At 45.4% G+C, this 18,048-nt stretch overlaps 1 protein-coding gene across 1 annotated transcript; it reads right to left on the bottom strand.

Moving 5' to 3' along the window:
* Nucleotides 1-13,027: 13,027 nt before the first annotated feature.
* rnf214 (ring finger protein 214) lies at nt 13,028-17,809 on the bottom strand. Its single transcript, XM_068738615.1, has 7 exons — nt 17,787-17,809; nt 17,517-17,644; nt 16,675-16,904; nt 16,435-16,568; nt 15,376-15,604; nt 15,015-15,224; nt 13,028-14,403 (listed from the first exon to the last, which is right to left on the bottom strand). The coding sequence occupies exons 2-7, from the start codon at nt 17,626-17,628 to the stop codon at nt 13,621-13,623; spliced, it is 1,698 nt and encodes a 565-aa protein (XP_068594716.1). The 5' UTR covers nt 17,629-17,644; nt 17,787-17,809; the 3' UTR covers nt 13,028-13,620.
* Nucleotides 17,810-18,048: the final 239 nt, after the last annotated feature.

Here is an 18,048-nt window from a genome sequence, read left to right as displayed (position 1 = left end):
CCATGGGTCAATTTAGCACAGGGCAAAAACAGGTTCTGAGGGAGGCACGGCATCTCATCAGGGCCAAGCCAAACTACATTAACAAGGGAGGCCCTCGCAGGCGTCGCCCGGTGTGGAAAGAAGATTTAGGGATGAGGGAGACAGGCTGACAGTTCCTTATCAGGCCGACATCATGTTTATGGGCAGCCCAGAGTGAGGGGGGGACTTGAGAGAGGAGGGGAGACACACTCCGAGGATCCACAGCAGGGCAGAGGAGCACAGGAGAAGGAGAAACAGCTGTGGAGGGCGCGTCCTCAGAGAAGAGACACAGACAGACAAAGGGAACCCGAACGTTCGGCAGGAGGCGGAGAAACGGGCACCACTGGGGCCGACCAGTCAGCGGCCGCCACAGCAGTGTTCACAAAGAGGTCCAAGTCCTTCCAGCAAAGGCCCCCATGTCCTGACACCGAGATGTGAGGAGAAGAAAAGGCGACACCAAAAAAATTGTAGCTGAACAGGATTGAGATTCACCACAACCGCGGTGAACATAGAATTAAAGAAGACATCAGTCACAGAAAGCATGTCAGAAATGACAGAAACATAAAAAAAAGTTTCAAAGTCTAGGTCCGGACCACGAGTCACGTGTGTGGTGCAATGTAGGGCAGAGGCGGACATGACACAATGAGACGTGCCAATAAAGGGCATGACAGAGTTCAACCAGATCTGACCATCAGGGTCATTCAAAGACCAGTTGTATACAAACAAAGAACGTGCAACCATCAGAGAGACATCAGTCAACAAACAGGAAGGGTCAGAAAGGTCAGGAGGCACAGTGTCAGAGCCGTGGTCAGGACAGTCGGGGCGCATGCGCGTCATGGCGGCGAAGCCATTAGAATCACAAAAAGTTGTTTCAAAGAAGGCGTCATGAGATCATGACCAAACGAAAATAATCAGAACATAAAGAATACGTAAAAACTCTGTGATACTCTAAGTCTAAAACATTTATCACAGCTTAGATAGAGGTTTGTGTGTCACAGCATCAGAATCAACTAAACATAAAACATGAATCGCATTCATCAATAACAGAACAACAGGATGCTGTTCATAAGCTTTGTGTTTTAACGTGTGTTGCTGCTGTTTGAGCTCATCTCTCTTTGCATCATTAAGTTTAAACATCAGTTGAGCTGTGTGTGTGTGTGTGTGTGTGTGTTTGTGTTTGTGTGTGTGTTTGTGTTTTCATCTCACGTGAACCGGAGGGCGATCCGTCAGTCAGTCAATCCGAGCCAGCCACAGAGAAGGAGGGACCCCCGCCCCCTCATCCACGACACCGCTGTTGATCACCCCGTATCTGGCCTCTGTCCCTCAGTGGTTCCGGTCACTCCCTCATCCAGCGTCCCCTCTGTTCACCATTGAAGCATATGTCTGGGTCTTCGCTCCTCCAACGGATCAGAGCACGTTCTCTTCTTTGTTCCTGAAGATGTCTCCCACGGGACGTCCTCTCACGGGAGGCACGCTGCCTTGAGACATCGAGCGTTGCATGCTCTTTGGAGGAAAGTCTTTTTCTTCATCTCTTTCTTCTTCTTCTTGTTTGACGTGGCGCATTCAATCGGTCAGTCTGTCGTTAGCCCCACATATCGTGCTCGAGTGAGCAGTGTGGGCTGGTGGGGGGGGCATTGGACCCTCAGTGGAGTGCACCCTGAGGTGGACGGGGACCTCTGGTCTGATGGTGATGGTGATTGATGTCTTCTGGTCGTGGGCGGTGGGAGGAGGCACCCAACCCCCAGTGGCTGGAACAGAGTGACCCGCGGGGGCCAAACTCCAGCACAGTGGAGCAGTTTGTGGAGCAAAGGAAAACAATTAGTTCCTGCATATTGACTTAATATTTCTGAATCAACTTTCTGCTCCCCATTTTTAGACATTTATCACGTTTATCACATAATATTATACCATATTACATCAACCGACTCGAACCTCTGAGCCTAGCATGCTATCATCTTTTGTAACATAGACCTGAGACATGGTAAAGCGCAGGAAGCAAACAGTAAGAGAATAACAATCACAGGAGTAATGGCTTCCAACAGAATACACATTCTTTTTTTTTTTTTATTAATTATTAGTATTAGTATTATTATTATTATTATTATTATTATGATTAAAGGCACATAGATATTTGTGCCACTATCTCTCCTCTTGAGGCGTGGCACCAGTATCGACAAGGAAGGGAACAGCGACGTCGTTAACAAGAAAAGTAATTAATTGAGGGCAAAGTTTGATAAGCTGCATGTCTTAAAAAGGCATACGGGCTATGAACATCATCAGTAGCATTCGCAGGTGCCTGTGGTTTAACCGGCGATGCTAACGTGTGTGTGTGTGTGTGCATCTCACTGTCCGAGGGCTGTTCGACGGTCAGTCAGTCGGAGCCAGCAGCGAAGGATCCCGGGCCACCTCCACGTCCACCACGGCCTAAACCATCACCTCGGAACCATTGGCGACCATTCCGCCTTTCGTTCCACCGTCGTTGGGGGCAGTCAGCAGCCCAGTGTCCAAGTTTCCACAGAGGAAGCAGACATCAGAGCCATGGGCCGGAGGGGGAAAAGGGGTGAAGTCCCTCTTTCTGTTATCACTGAAAGGAGGGCCCCTCCGGGGTCCGCGTCCCCTTGAAGGAGGCATGTTGGTCTGGAGCATGGTGGTCAGTGCAGCGTTGGACGACTGCAGGACATCCAGTGTGGCCAAAGCAGATGCAGCTCCCCCCTGTCTTTTTCTTCTTTTTTTTTTTTTTCAGTTTCTTGTGCTTCAGCATGTTTGGCGTGACGCACACACGCAAGCAGTCAGTCTATTATTAGCCCATCTCCCGATGAGACTGGTGTGAACGTAGGCATGAAGGGGGGGGGGGGTTGCAGGCCAGGTGGAGGATGCAGACGGGGCGGTGGAGCAGCCGTGGACGGAGGTGCTGTCGGCCTTTGGCGGCGCGGAGGTGGGGCCCAGTCCTCCATCGGTGCTGGTCCAGAGGGACCCGCGAGTCCCAAACTCGGATAGAGATGAGAAGAAAGGAGAGGAAGAAAGGGATTATTATTAGAACAAGGTGGGGGAACGGAAGCTGCAGGTTTAGAATCAAAATTGATTTGATTAGGAGTTGCCTCGGTAATTCTGGCTACCTGATCATTCACTTTAATTTCTGCTTTCCATGTTTCCTTTGGTTTCCCTTTTTCAGTACGGAGGCGGCTCTCTGTCTCCCACATCTTAAGGCATTTATTACGTTCCTCCCATGCAGCCAGTTCAGCTGTCTTTACCGAATTCTTCTGGAGCAGTACAGTCTTCTCCAGGTCAACCTTACTTCTTAAAATGGCCAGTTGGCGACTACTCAGGCTCCCAGTGTTCGGGAAGCCATACCGAGATACAAAATGTGGGAAACAGTTAGCACTTTCCTTACCGTATTTCCTTTGCATGTCGACATTATTGGTGATGTCCAGACCACCTGATCATCAGAATCCTTCATTTGTCTGCCGCCTGAAGATCCCGTCTCCGGCGGTTGCCTCGGCCAGATATTCAATACCTAATCAGAATATCTCGGGCGAGCAGTGCACCAATAACCAACTAGACGTCTCTAGTGGCCGTCAGCAACGAGCGCAGTGCCTCGGCCAGATACTCAGTACCTAATCAGAATACCTCGGGCGAGCAGTGCCTCTATCTCCAGCTACCACTTTGTGTGCGTAGCGAGCTTGCTGACGTTTCCCCTTTCTCACTCAGAGGCCCCGGGGGACTTATCACTTGGAGTCCTGAAACACCGGCGTCTCGTCTGGACATCAATACCCTAGCAATTATTATGAGGAAAAATGGAAAGCAGTTAACAAGTGTAAACATTAAATTTTTCTTACCAGTAAATCGTTGGAGGCTTCCTTTTTCTTTTATTTAGACCCGTGGTGGCGACCAGAAGTCAGCGTGAACAGTCCTCTCCCCGTAACACTGATCGGACTCAGAGGCAGATCTGCTACAGATCTGGTGGCCTTCACTGTTCACCCAGACTCCGGCGGCCAGCCAGGGCATCCCACTTCTGACACCAAGTTGTGTTGGCAGTTTTCTGTTACTTTGAATAATTGTATAATAAAGACACATGATTATGTAAGATTGGTCTTTAATTATTTTACCAAGGCCTTGGGGCTTCAGTCATACAAGCAGAACACCGGTTGTCCGACTGAAGCCAAGGGCAGTGAGCACATCTCGCTTATATAGGCACACATTCTTTGGTTCTTGGAACAGTAGGCAGGTGTTTATACAAGAGAAACGCTAAGTAACAATGTGGGAGGAAGTCATAATTTCTAAGTGTCAAACACGGAGACTAAGTGTCAAACACGGAGACGCAGTCCAGAACTGTTTATCACGAAAACTCTGCCGCACACGAAGGTCTTTCGGTGAAGCGTGAATGGGAACCTCTGCAGACAGTTATTGTCCTACTAACCGTCCCTGTAGATCAGTTACTTAACATTGTTCAATCTCCACTTAATGATTACTTGATTGCTTTTGCAATTATCAATTATATAATTGTCATTATGCTAATTGCTAAGTAATTATTCTATTGCCAATACAACTTTCATCCTTCTCTTTCGGGGGGAGGGGGGGGTGAAGTTAAACTGATAAATTAGACCTCATTTATTGGACAACAGTTTGAGTCGATACCCATGGGCCTCTGCTCTGCGGCGTGGACGAGGCTCCAGGGCCGCTAATTGGTTCACTGTGTGGATGGAAGGGGTGGTTGACGCTGGGGGGGGGGGGGCTCTGATGGGGGTTGGTGGGGCAGGTGGGACGAGCGGTATATTTCACACACACACACACACACTGAAACGGTTGTCTCACAGCGGACGGCCACGGCACACGCCACGAAAATGGACGAGACAAGTGTTTGATTTGACAGCAGGGGCAGCGGGGGTGGGGGGAGTCATGTATAGATTTTTGTGTCTGTTGTTTTGCCTTATTTGTGTGCTTCTTTTACTCAGTCAATCAAATTTAATTGACACCGCTGGGCTGGGGCCGGGGCCCCCGCGGTATGCTGGGATGACAGGCCTTTAATGCCAAAGAGGAGAGGAGGTTCTTCTGCCTGTGAAGGATGTGGGAGGTGGGAGGTGTGGGTGTGGGGGGGGGGGGGCTGAAGGTGACAATTCCTCAGCCCGTCAATGGCTTTAATTGATGTAACAACAGTGATGATGGATACTAATAAATACAACCTTTAAGAAAAAAAGTAATTAGACGGCGTCCCGGTCAAACGCCATGCGTCCAGACTGGCTGATAAACACCATTCGTCCTCCACGGAAGCCTCCGCTCGGACACGAGGCATCATTTACAGGCAGATCAAACTCAAGCATTTGCATTTTGGCCTCAACAAGAAGGCAGAGGTGCGCCGGCGCCTCGAGAAACGCGTCTTTCACTGTTTTCCTGCAAAGAGCTAAACTCAGCCGATGGTGTTTTTCACCCTCAAACACCACTGCCCTCTCTCTCTCTCTCTCTCCCTCTTCTCCATCCTTTACTCATCGCCTGTCTTCTCTCATCCAAGTATGTCAACCTGTTGGCACTACAAGGTGTGAATCTGACTGACCTTTCACAGAGGTCAGTCAGGTTACAGCCCAAAAGGGGCTTCCGTCTGGTTGGATAAACCTTGCTGGTGACGTGGAAGACGGACGTTTTCCCTCCTGAGCTTCGAGGTTCCAACTTTATCACATTGAAATTTTGTCACAGGCAACTGGATGGGACCCTTTGCTGCACCTCAATGGACTGACATCTGTGTCCGTCTGAGGAGATCAGGGACAGACGCAGATGGAAAATGGAAACTCCTGCAGCATTTGGTGGAAAATAAGTACATGCGTGCTGCAGTAAATGTCCAGTACAGGTACTTTAGCATATATGCTACTTTAGATGTTTGATTCACTACATTATCATTTATTTCTCCACATTTATTTGTACCGCCAGATAATTAATATACTAGATTTGCAATCTATGAATTAACCAGTAAATCAAGATGTATTATTATCTAACCAAGTCAATTCAATTTTATTTCTATAGCGCCAGATCACAACAGAACGTTAGCTCAAGGCACTTTACAGGTGCAGCAGGGAAAGACAGGCAAGGAAAACTTCCCTTTAACAGGCAGAAACCTTGGACAGAAAGTTAGGCTGGTAGATCTCAGTCCTTTCTCCTTCTCTGACCAGGAAAGTCATCAACAAGTGAATTTAACCTGCTGATTGATTAAAGTAAAACTTAGAGAATAAAGCTGAACTAATTATTCCCTCAACTTCAGCATATGAGAAGTAACAGGAAAAAGAAGGTGCCCGACTAGAAAACCAAATGGTACGACACCTTGTAGCGCACATCAGAAACCAAATACTGGTGTACTCAAATATTAATGAAATGCAAACTAACATTTAACTGGATCAGAAGACGTTTTGTATTTATATTTTGTTAAGGTTATATCTATTTTCCTATTCTACTGTTCATTTTTGGATCACGGGCTGCATTTTGATTGGTTGTAAAGTCATTATTTTTCCATCATATTTTATAATAATAATAATAATACATTTTATTTATATATTGCTTTTCTGGACACTCAACTTGTATACGGTCTGTATTCTGCTTTGAAGATCATTTGATCTGATATCTGTGAGAAGAAAGTTCCAACAGGATACGTAATCACTTTAACAGGTTTAACTGCATTTGTGATTGGATCTCTTATTTATGTTTCGTCCAGTTATAGTTTGACAGGTCAGCCTGTTAGTGAGCTCAGTGTTCATGTTATGGGCACACACTTCACACATACTATTGAGGGGGGAACAGAAAACATCAATACTCCAGACAGAAAAGAAGTGAAAGATGAAAACCCGATTCTTTAAAGCGCTATGAACTCAAAGTAAAATACAATTTTCCATTCATTTTCTAATCAGTGTTTATAGGATAATGGTTTCTGTCTTATTTTAGGAGAACACATACAGCGACGTGCGGAACAAATTAAAACACGGGGATGACTCTTCTCCAGAGCATCACTCCGCTTTATTCACAGAACACTTTCCTGCAGGCTACTTTCTCACTCAACACATTGATCTGGAGTTTGATCAGTGTTTCATAATTAAACCTTCCACACAAATCTATTCAGGCTTTTTTGTTTTTTTTGTTTTACACTACTGGTATGTAGAAAACCTTCTTTTGTCATTGGTTTAGAGAAATAAAACACCCATAACCAAAAATACAGTGAATGAATGAAGGTTATTGAAGCATGACATTGGCCTGTTGTGTGTGAAAATGTATTTTTAATTCAAATTTATTTGAAATATGAATCTGAAATAAATTAGGACTTAATCTGTCTTTAACAATGAGCAAATTGTGATAACTGAGAATTAAAATGAAACTTCAAAACACAAGTTCATGTTTACCTTTTTGCCCTTTTTATCAGGGTCATATCGGCTAATTCAATAGTGCCCCCCCCCCGATATTTTCATGCCTTTAACTCTTTACTGCTTCAGTCATGCTTGTTTTTGCAAATGAATAACTTCCCTGGAATGTGTAAAGCTTTTAAAATAGTTGTAAACATTTTAACAGTCAGGATATAAAGGAATTCAGAATAGCTCAACTCAAAGGACCTTAATTTTGTCAGAAAGACATACTAGCTAAAAATATAAGACAAGAAATACATCAAGTGAAAATTTAAGTAAATCAAAATGCTACTGATAGGATATCCATTATAATGTTGTGTGTGTGTTTGCTATAAACTGAGATCTGTGTTGCAGTTATCTCTGGTCAGTAGTTCCCCTGAAGAGTCAGAGGGGGGCAACATTGCAGTTTTTAACATCATCCTGCTGGAGCCAGCGGAGTCCAGCAGCACCACCAGCACCAGCAGCAGCAGCGGTTTTGCTCTTTAGCAGGCGTTTGGCATTTAGCTCCTCCGTCACGCAGTCGATTTTGTTGATTCAGAGCATGGAAACAGAAGCGACGCCTTGTTAAAGGGTTTGTTTGGCCATCAGACTGTGTGTCCCCGGAGGACCGACACCCGGAACACATATCATGAATAACCTGCAGTAAACTTATTTTAATTTGCCTCTGTAATTGACAGTGGGCTCAGTTTCCCTCCGAGTGCAGAAGCAGTTTGTGACCTGGAAGCGAGAACGCTTGTTTATGATGTTCTGGAAAATGTCAGATGTACACAAGTGTTAAACTCAGAGATGATTGATTCCCCCCCCCCCCCTTCTCCTCCTTATTCCCTAAAAGTTGTCGCTGGAAGATTTCAGCAGACGTCTTTTAGTAAACTGCTGCTTTTCTCTCCTCATCGACCTAAAAGAACAACGACTCATTTACATCTCTGCATTTGTGCACGAGCAGAAACCCAACCCAGACACTTTAACTCTTCCAGCGAGAGTCGGAGGATTTATTTTCCTTGAAGGTGAAATTTAAACCACAATGAAGCATCATTTGTAATCAGAAATCGGTTAGTGTGGAACCATATTGTGGTTTGTCTAAATGTAATTTCATATTTTTGATTGATGAAGATGAAGGGCATGTTCTAAATGTTCATTTTAGACTTTAAAGTGCTTTGAAATAAATATATACTGTATATATAATACTCAAATATTTTGAATACTGCTGGAGTCAGATAGACTGATCACACAAAACCTTTTTTATGAGCGTCTGAAATAAAAGCGAGAACTGAATCCAACAACAGAAAATAATTCATTCAAAGTTCATTTTCTTTCTTTTACTATTGCCTTGTTTTAATGACTTTCTTTGAAACACATTTGATCTTCAAAGGGGAAATAATCAAGCAGATTTTCCACAGGATATAGGTCAAGAAAAATAAATAACAATTAAGCATATTTATATTGAAAAGATGTCAGAATAATTCTAACACAGAAAATGTTCCACTTTCACTCTGCTAAAGGAGGAGAAAAGATGCTGCGAGTTTGATTCTCCTGATCTCTCCTCTCGCTGACATTACTGAACATGCTGAGTGGACTCATCCTTTAGTGAAGCGCCGTGCGTCACAGCACGGACTCCATAACATAAAACGTTGGCAGTACAGAGGACCTGGACTGTTATTACTCTGTCAGAAGACGACGGCAGAGCCTTAAACCCCAGATCGCTCATTCCCACTCAGTCTCTTCTGCTGAATGAAATAATAGTCAAATATAAAATGCTGTCATTTCTCGGAGGGGATATTCGGTGGCCTCTTTGGGTCCCCAGACTCCACTTTGGGAGCAGTTAGTCAGCGCAGCATTTACAGGCCTGCTGTAATGATGCTTGTTTGTCTGGTGGTCTGTAAATCACACTGACATGGGGCCACAGCAGACATCACTAATACCCCCCCCCCCCCCCCCCCCGACCTCTGGAGGCGCTCCCCTCAGTCTCTAAAAACACACCACTCTGACTGCAGCGGAGATAAAAGTAGAGTTTTAAGATAAGACAGAACATCTAACAGGAACGGCAAGCTGCAGCACACCAGGGGCCGCGTGCACCACCGTGCGTACGCACAAACACCCGGCGTGCGTACGCATGCGTACATTCTCACGTCAAAGTTCAGATCAAGAGTGAAATGACCGTGGAAATGCGCGGTGGCAATCACGCCAACTTCACGGCTGGCGTACGCACGTTTCTACAGCTGTTGGCCCTTTGGCGACACCTAGAGGTGATGCTGGGAAACTGTTAATAAATAAACGTCACATCAGAGACACATGAACACCGACGGACAATTAACGCACCGAGCTGCGCAAAGTGGTGCCGGAAACACCGTCAACGATGGCTGCCTTGGCTCTATTGGAACTTGAAGACATTGCAAATGGTGCCATTGGAAGAGAGCGTGTGGTCAGACTCATACGAACACTCATACATCATCAGCCGCTTCAGGTTCCAGCGGGTGATCCTCCCGCAACTGTGCGTAATGCTGCGGCCGGCCTTGGAGCGCGACACCGGAGGAGCTATCAACAGGTAACATTTCCATCCTTTAAGAGTAATGCATTCATTCAATCGTCCCGTGATGCGCAGGTGCGCCCCCAGACACTGTCCCGTCTTCACAGCATCACGACCATCACGGTTAAAACGCAGCTTCAGATCTTCCTAACAAGCCGCTGATTGTCTCTGTGCGTAAAGAACTCATGTTAATAACCCCGTGCGTAAAGAACTCATGTTAATAACTCCGTGCGTAAAGAACGCATGTTAATAACCCCGTGCGTAAAGAGCTCATGTTAATAACTCCGTGCGTAAAGAACGCATGTTAACCCCGTGCGCAAAGCCTCACACACGCTCTGCTTATACCGGACGGAGGACAGCGTGCCAAACAATGTATTTTTGCGCGACTCTAATTCGGTCAAAAGCGTCTCCGACTCGCTTCCGGAGAAGTTTCTCTTATTTACTCATCCTTTTGTTTTCATCGCGCAGCCACGGAACCCTCAGGGGGGGGGGGGGGGGGGGGCTCATTTGCATATGATTTGCGTATGTAAATAGGGGCGTGGCCAGGGCGGGGTTGGCTCCTGCTCCAACATGTGCGCTCAATTCCACGTTGATTGGGATGCAATCAGGAAATGTGCTTGGATTCATGCGTACGCGCGGTGATTAGTAAAGGAATCCACGCAAGTCCTGATACTTGAGGCCCCACAGGAGGAAGGAGTTTATTTCATTCTCATGTCAGGACTTCTCTCAGCAGGTAAAAGTCTGTTTAACCAAAACAAGTCACTTTGAGTACATGCAACAGGCAGCGTCCGGATTAACATGCATGTGTTTTTGTCTTTTTGAAGATGCGCTGGACTCGACACCAGTCTGTATTATATTATATTATATTATTAGTTCCATAGATTTAAACATTCTGCATCAGCAGATCTGGGAATTTACTTTGATCCCGATCGGACTGATTTGTGGAGGAGCCGAATTTTACTTAATGAAATTTCAGCAACCAGTGAATTCAGACAAGTTTGGCGTAAATCCATGCAAGCAAGCAATCTCAGCACGTCTGTTTTGATGCAGGATGAAACAAAACAGGATTTAGTGGTGCTATTGTCTATTTTAGAACTATACGGACTCGGACTTCCTTCATGCGTCCGGACATTAGCCTGTAGGCTCTCCATGTCCTGATCCTGATCCTTTTTCCAAGACTTGGATGATCACTCGGAAACCAAGAAATGACTTATAAATTCTGCTGCTGCTGCTTGATAAAGTAGTAAGAGTCCATTGATCTTATTTAGAACAGAAAGAGTGTCATCCGTCAGGATCTCGGAGTCTGTGAAAGCGCTTTGCCGTTTCTGTCTCAGTGTTTCAGATTTCACGGACTGAACTGCTGCGTTTATCACAGGGATTTATTCCTGACTAAATGGAGCTTGTCCTGCCAAACCTGAACCCAGAGGTCACATTTCTGTTTCAATTCATCCATGAACAGTTAATGCAACCCTACCTGCCCTACACCTGGCCCCTTCAGGGGAAACCCCCCCCCTCCTCTTTCAGGCCTGAATCCTGCTGCAGCCTCTCCGTTTCATCCTTTGGACCCTCAGTAGTGTTTTGTCTTTGTTTTCGCCAGCATTCTCCATTCATTACTGCAGCTTTACTGGGAGGTGAGCAGCTTTTTATTGGCACTGCTGCCTGTAAAATCGGTCAGAGCTGGCAGAGAGACTAACCTTTAAACAGAGAGAGAGAGGGAGCATTTGTTAGAGGAAGGATGGACATTCAGGCAGTAAACAGGAAGCGCTCCACAAACACACACAAGTCATTAGTTCACAGCAGTTCTACAAACAGGACTGTGCATGGAGAGACTTATTTTCAGCACGCTGTGGTGTTTGGTCTGATGTTTATTGGGAAGCGACGGCTCCTTTAACCCAAGCCATCGACCGCCCAGCACTCCCATTAAGGCTGTCTGGGATGTCCCCAGGGAGAGAGGATGTGAGGGTGTATGTTTTTGACTTGGAAAGGATTCTTTAAATGGCAATAGGCTTGTTTCTTGGAGTGTTTATGGGCTGGTTTTTCCATCGCTTTGCAGCGTCGGAGGCAAAGTTGAACTTGCATATTGGGTTGTTGAAATAATGGCTTCAAACAGCTCAGTGCATTCGTTGGTACAACGACTTGTACTTTGTAGAGACCCTTTAAGATCTGCTGCAGACATGATGAATAAACAGACGGCGTTCCGGATTCTAATTCCAGAATATTAATGGTTTACCTGCTGAAACTTCCAACTCCAGCAGAGGTTTCCTATCGGATCCGTGTCTGGGGACTAACAACAGAATCTAGAATGAAACAGAACTTCTACAGAAACCAAGCCTTGGTGGAGTTTGAGATTTGCTTGAGATCATTGTCCTGTAGAGTTTAGAGATCTCAGCTTCATCTTTCTCACGAAAGGTGAGACGTTTCCCTCTCTTTTCGGTATCTTGATGTCGGGTGGAATCTTACCTGCTGCAGGTATCCAGCGCCCACTGGACTCCAGCCATGGACTCCTTGTGTACAATTCAGGGATAGGAACTATTAATGTTGAACCAATGATGGGGGAGCTCATTACAGAAATTTAAACTACAATGTTTAGAGTGAAACTGATAAGAAAAACAAAATGCATATTCCTAAAATAAGAAATGCATTTAATGAAAAGTTAACTTGCTTTTAAAAAATATATTCTGACTGTTCAGTCTCAAATATTTTTCTGTTGAGTGGTAATTTCACGGAATGCACTTTACTGCCGATCAGTGGATTTCTGCAACTTAATTTAACGAACAAATCTGTGAATTGTCTTAATCTGAGATGATTTTAGGGGGAGTTAGTTACCTTATTTTTATCATAAAATATCTCATGCCAACTAAATTTACAATGTATTTTCGCAAACAGGAAAATTTTAATAACTTTAGTTTGTTAATGGACTGGCGATCGAATGAGTATGAAACAATGGCAGCATGTTTGACTCGACGTTAGAATAATGAAGTTTTTAACGAAAGATCAGGAGTCTTCAGTGCTAAAAACAAATTAAGATGTGCTGGCTTGAGCAAAAAGTCGTCCAAGTAAAAGAACGGGACAAAGCACAACAATATTATTTAATAGAAATAGTTAAGCATTTGACTTAAATATGTGCGCTCTGGCGACTGATGATATTCAGGGAGTTGAGTGGTTTAAAATTCAAAAGTCGAAACACTTCTAGAGCTCTAACACTGTTTCTACACACAAATGAACACATTTACGAATGTCTTAGACTGTTGATATAAAATGTATTTAAATGCTGACTGACTCTGTGGTAGCATTAGCACTAACCTGCTACATGTTACTATGGTGTAGTCATACTAATAGTGTAATGTCATTACACATGTATTGAATGCTAACTACTCCAATGTTAGCATGCTCTAGTCTATGGCATGTTGTCATACATGTGATAACTACAGTATTAGCATGTTACCTTAGCATTGGACCCCAGTAGAAAACTCACTTTAACATAAGTGAATGTTAAAGATTCAAATTCCTTGTTTTTATTTAATTATTTATGAATTTCTAATGATGATGCTACAATGTTAAAATGTGCCTTTAGCAAACTCATTTGCTGTCAGGTTTTTCATCATGAACAGATACTTTTAAATGTCATATCATCTTTATTGTACGATTTAGTTAACGAAACACTTGAAAACAACCTGAATCCGCGTCTCTCGTGAACAGAGAGGTTCAGTTTTGAGCCGAGTCGTTTTTGGCCATGCAGAAGGGACATGCGTTGTTCTTGCTGGACTGCAGCCACATCTTGATGCAGTCTTTGTGGGTGATGTGGGAGCAGCTCAGCGGGTGGCGACTCTCTGGATCCACGTGGTTCTGGCACATCAGGCAGAGTTTACGGGGCCCGGTAGCCTGACCGCCACCCATCACTGAGCTCTGCGGTGGAGGGGTCGCTCTGTGGGCGGGGCCTGGGGACCCTGGCATGGGCTGGCTGACAGACCCCAGGGCAGAAGCTTCGTTCTCTGCCAGCTTTAAGCCCACCTGCTCAATGACCTCCTCCATTAGCATGCCGCGCAGCATACCGCGGGAGCTCTTCACCTGCTGCAGCATCCTCTGTAACAGGATCCTGGAGCATTGTGGGAATCGGGCCCCGAGCTTATCGAGGAACTTGTCGAGGTTGTCGGTGGGAGGAGGTGTTGTGGATGGAGGGACAGAGTGGACTAGCCGAGCAGGGGGAGGGGAGTGGTTGGGGCTATCTGGGGGAAACGCCGCTCGAGAAGCTGTCATGTGTGGTTGGAGCGGATGCTGTGGTTGATGCGGGGGTTGGAAGCGCGGTTGGAAATGGTGGTTGGGTGGTGGGGAGTGGTAGCGCTGATGGTAAGGGGGCTGGTACTGCTTTTGGTAGACGTTTGGGTGTCTCTGGGGAGGGACGTCGCGGCTCATTGTGCTTGGATGAGGAGATGGCCTGGGTGGAGGCGGGGCCAATGACTGAATCACCTGACTGAATACCAGGTCAGCCTGAGGGAGAAAATAAGATCCTCAAAAATGAGTCAAAGAATATAAAATCATCTGAAAGTTTCAAAACTCTAAAGTACTACAAAACATCAACATGATGGCAAGAAAAGAGAAATTCTTCAGGTCATTTTTAAAGCAAGCATCCCTTTGCTACCGGTACTCAAAGAAAAAAAGACTTGTCCTTCCTCTACATGTAACAAAGATCAAATATCTTTAAACCGGAATAACACACAACAATGATTAACTTTCTGTCTAAATCTGGCACAAAGTTCCAGCCAGCTGCAGACTAAGGAAATATGAGTCTAGGGGCATGACTACCTGTGCCATTAAACCACAGAAGACGACGGTGGCGTAAATGTGCTCGGTGAAATACCTTAAAAATAAAAATGGTTTTTGATAAATTGAATATTTCCATTAAAGCAGCCCCATAAACTGATCTGGCTGATAAAGGACGGAGAAACAAAACGGTCTACCTCAGCAGGAAGCCTGAGTAATGAAGGGTATTACAGTAGAGGGAGGGTCGATAGAGGTAAAGATATATGGAATATAAATGAAGCGTCCCGACTCAGATGAATGAGGGACGGCTACTCCCAGTGGGGGTGGGGCGGTCTTACCAAGGGGACCTCTGGTAAAGAAGGCACGTTGATCCTGGGGAGGGACTGTAGCTCTTGACCCTGCTGCAGTTGCTGCAGAACCTCCTGGAAACGGTTCAGGAGATCATCCTGGTTCTTCCGGACCAGAACCTGCTTCTTCTCCCACTTTTGCCTCTCGTGATAGTACTGCTGTGGGAACTCCATCCGGAGGGCGTTCAGGTACTGCGCCACCTGGGACAAGGTCAGCGTGACCGGAAGGTTTCATTCACAGTGTTCTGGACTGTTATTCCCCAGCTACCATTTGTTTTATTTCACGTGACTCCAGATTCTATTGATGCATGAAGACTAATAGTTAGCGATCGTGGAGACTGGATCAGAGTACCTCCGTCAGCCAGGTGTCGATGTGATCCATGGCGACGTCTCTCTGCTTTTCCACCGCGGCGACCTCGTCCTGCAGAGCCAGCCACTCGGCGTCGTTCGCCTTCTTCCTCACTCGCTCCATCTCCTGTCTCAGCGCTTCCAGCTCCTCCTGCCACCGCTGCTGTTCCTCGCGCTGCTCCTCCGTGAGAGCCGTTAGCTTTCCCTCACTCTCCCCCAGCTCCTTGGTTACCCTGGAGTTTAGGAGTGAAATCTCACCTTTTTGTAATTTTTAACAAAACAGTAAGCAGGAAAACTTTAGGACCACTGGTCAGGAAAGAAAGAAAGAAAAAGACGGGTCAACTTAATCCTTCGGAAAATGTTTCTCTGAATATTTTCTTTCCGTTTATCGTAAAAAACAAATAATTCCCGGATGAATCTGAACTTTGGCAGTAGTCGAAGCCGAAACTGAAAGTGTTTTACTGACTAAAACATTTACTGACTTTACTCATCCGGGTCGTGGTAGACCGCTGCTGAGCCACAGGTCTAATGATCGATCACTGAGCGGTGAAAGTTGATGCCCCGGCTGCAAAACTGCTTCATGTCTGGCGCAAGAGACTCTTGAAATATCTCTGTTTTAGACAAAATGATCCTTAACTTTTGTTCATAAGTCTCCACACAGCCAAACACTTCAACAACAATGCAGTATTCTCGGGAGTAGTGGTCACAAATATTTTTGTTGGTCCATCTGCTGGGGATGGGCGAATACTTCATCTGATCAGCTAACTATTATCTATGCTCAGAAGAAGAGGGGCGGGGCTTAATCGAGGGTTTAGAGGCTATTTGACTCTTCAATACATATAGTATCCGTAATATTTAAAAGATGTGTGTATTTAAACTTCTGTTCACTTCAGAAGAAATAGTCAGGCTGGCTACGTAATACAGAAAAATAAAAATGCGCTTTGTTCAAGAAATAAAAGGTGTGTGTGTTTTGAAGTTAAAATTATTCATGTGAATCAAAAACCACTTTCCCTCGTCTTTTCATTCGTTCATTCATGCATTTAGACTATTCCCGTTTACTCGCCTGTTCTTCTCCTCCTCTGCTCTGTTCTTCTCTGATGTCATTTCCTGTTTCTTGGCTAAGAAGTTCTTCCTGGTACCCTTGGAGTTGTTCAGCTGCAGCTTAACTCGCACAGACTCCACTTTGTCCAGGAGAGCCTGAAAGCAGTCACAGTGCAACACACACCGGTTAGCGCCCCTGCTTCAGAGGTCTGCGCGTGTGTGTGTGTATGTGTGCGTGCGTGCGTGTGTGTGTGGGGGTCACCTGGTGCTGGCTGGAGGCGTCCTCCTTCTTCTTCTCCAGTTGCTTCTTGACTTTCTCATGCGACCCCTCTTCCTCGTCTTGCTCCTTCATCAGGCTGCTGTACCGCTTCGTCAGCTCGGAGCTGCGCTCGAACATGGCCGCCACCTGACTCTCCCAGTCCGGGTCCGTGTTGACGCCCAGCGTGTCCGTCATGCTGTCCGTCTGTACAGCCTGCACCTTCCGAGGCGGGTCTAGTAAAGGAGCGAAGGAACGGACAATCCGGGGAATAAGGAAGCACTTTTAACCCCTTCCCCTCTGGAAGGAGATTAGAGTCGAAAAGGGAGGGACACTCTTAATCTGTGTCGGCCTCCATTTTGAATTGTGGGCTATGTTATTTAAAGCAAGTCCGAGATCATTCCAGAGTGAATCCCATAGAATCTCTCTGGTGGAATTGGGGAAAAGGTGGCTGCAGCATGTAAACACAGTTTGGAAGTGTCCTCCGGCGTAACGTGTGAGGGAGGCTGGGCAAGGCAACAAAAGGGTCTCTGGAGAACCGAGGTCTCAAGACACCCGACATGAAAGAGAGAGTAATTTCAAGACTGTAGAAGTCAGTTAAGCTCGTATTACGGGTATATTCGGGAAACACTCGGAAGATACGTTGTGATTATGGATCAAACCATTATTGTTTAATTTGAATAGTGCAAACACGTGCTGTGTGTGTGTGTGTGTGTGTGTGTGTGTGTGTGTACCTATATAAACAATGAGCGCTGGATCGTTGTCCTTCCGCTTATATACACTGTTTACATGCGGCTACGGCATTAGCGTCCCATCGTCACGCATCTGCTGCGGTGACGCTAACCTACCTTCCACCGCCATGCTTGCTAACCGCAGCTCCAGGTCGTCCTCCTGCGTCAAACTCTGGGTTTCGTGCTCTTCCTCTGAGTCCATGCTAAGCGTCTCCCAGCTAGCGTCCATGCTAACGGAAGTACAACTATGAAGAAGTTAAACCATTCGGGGTTAGATTTGTTGACCAGATAATATATTAATTAACAATGTGTTGAAATAACTTTATCGACAACAGCGACTTTCCAATCAAATTACAATTATATAAAATAATAATTTAAACGTCATACTTAAGTTGTCACCGCAGTTCGCTAACTGTACATAAACGACGGTGCGTCGCTGAAAGTGGTCCGTGAGAAACAAATCAAAGATCGTTTATAAATATATATTTTTTTAATCGATCGGCAAATAGTCGCTAACAAGAAACGTACAAACGTATTATCAGCAAAATCATATCATTGCCGTTGCGTTATCTATCTATTTTATCAGTAAAATTCAGATTAAAAAAAATATTGCTTTAACATGTAATTGATTCTTAAATATTATGGTCTG

The sequence above is a fragment of the Brachionichthys hirsutus genome, chromosome 4 (genome assembly GCF_040956055.1).
Source record: "Brachionichthys hirsutus isolate HB-005 chromosome 4, CSIRO-AGI_Bhir_v1, whole genome shotgun sequence".
Classification (NCBI taxonomy): domain Eukaryota; kingdom Metazoa; phylum Chordata; class Actinopteri; order Lophiiformes; family Brachionichthyidae; genus Brachionichthys; species Brachionichthys hirsutus.
The sequence above is the reverse complement of the archived record's forward strand: the minus strand, read 5'-3'. Positions and strand labels throughout refer to the sequence as shown.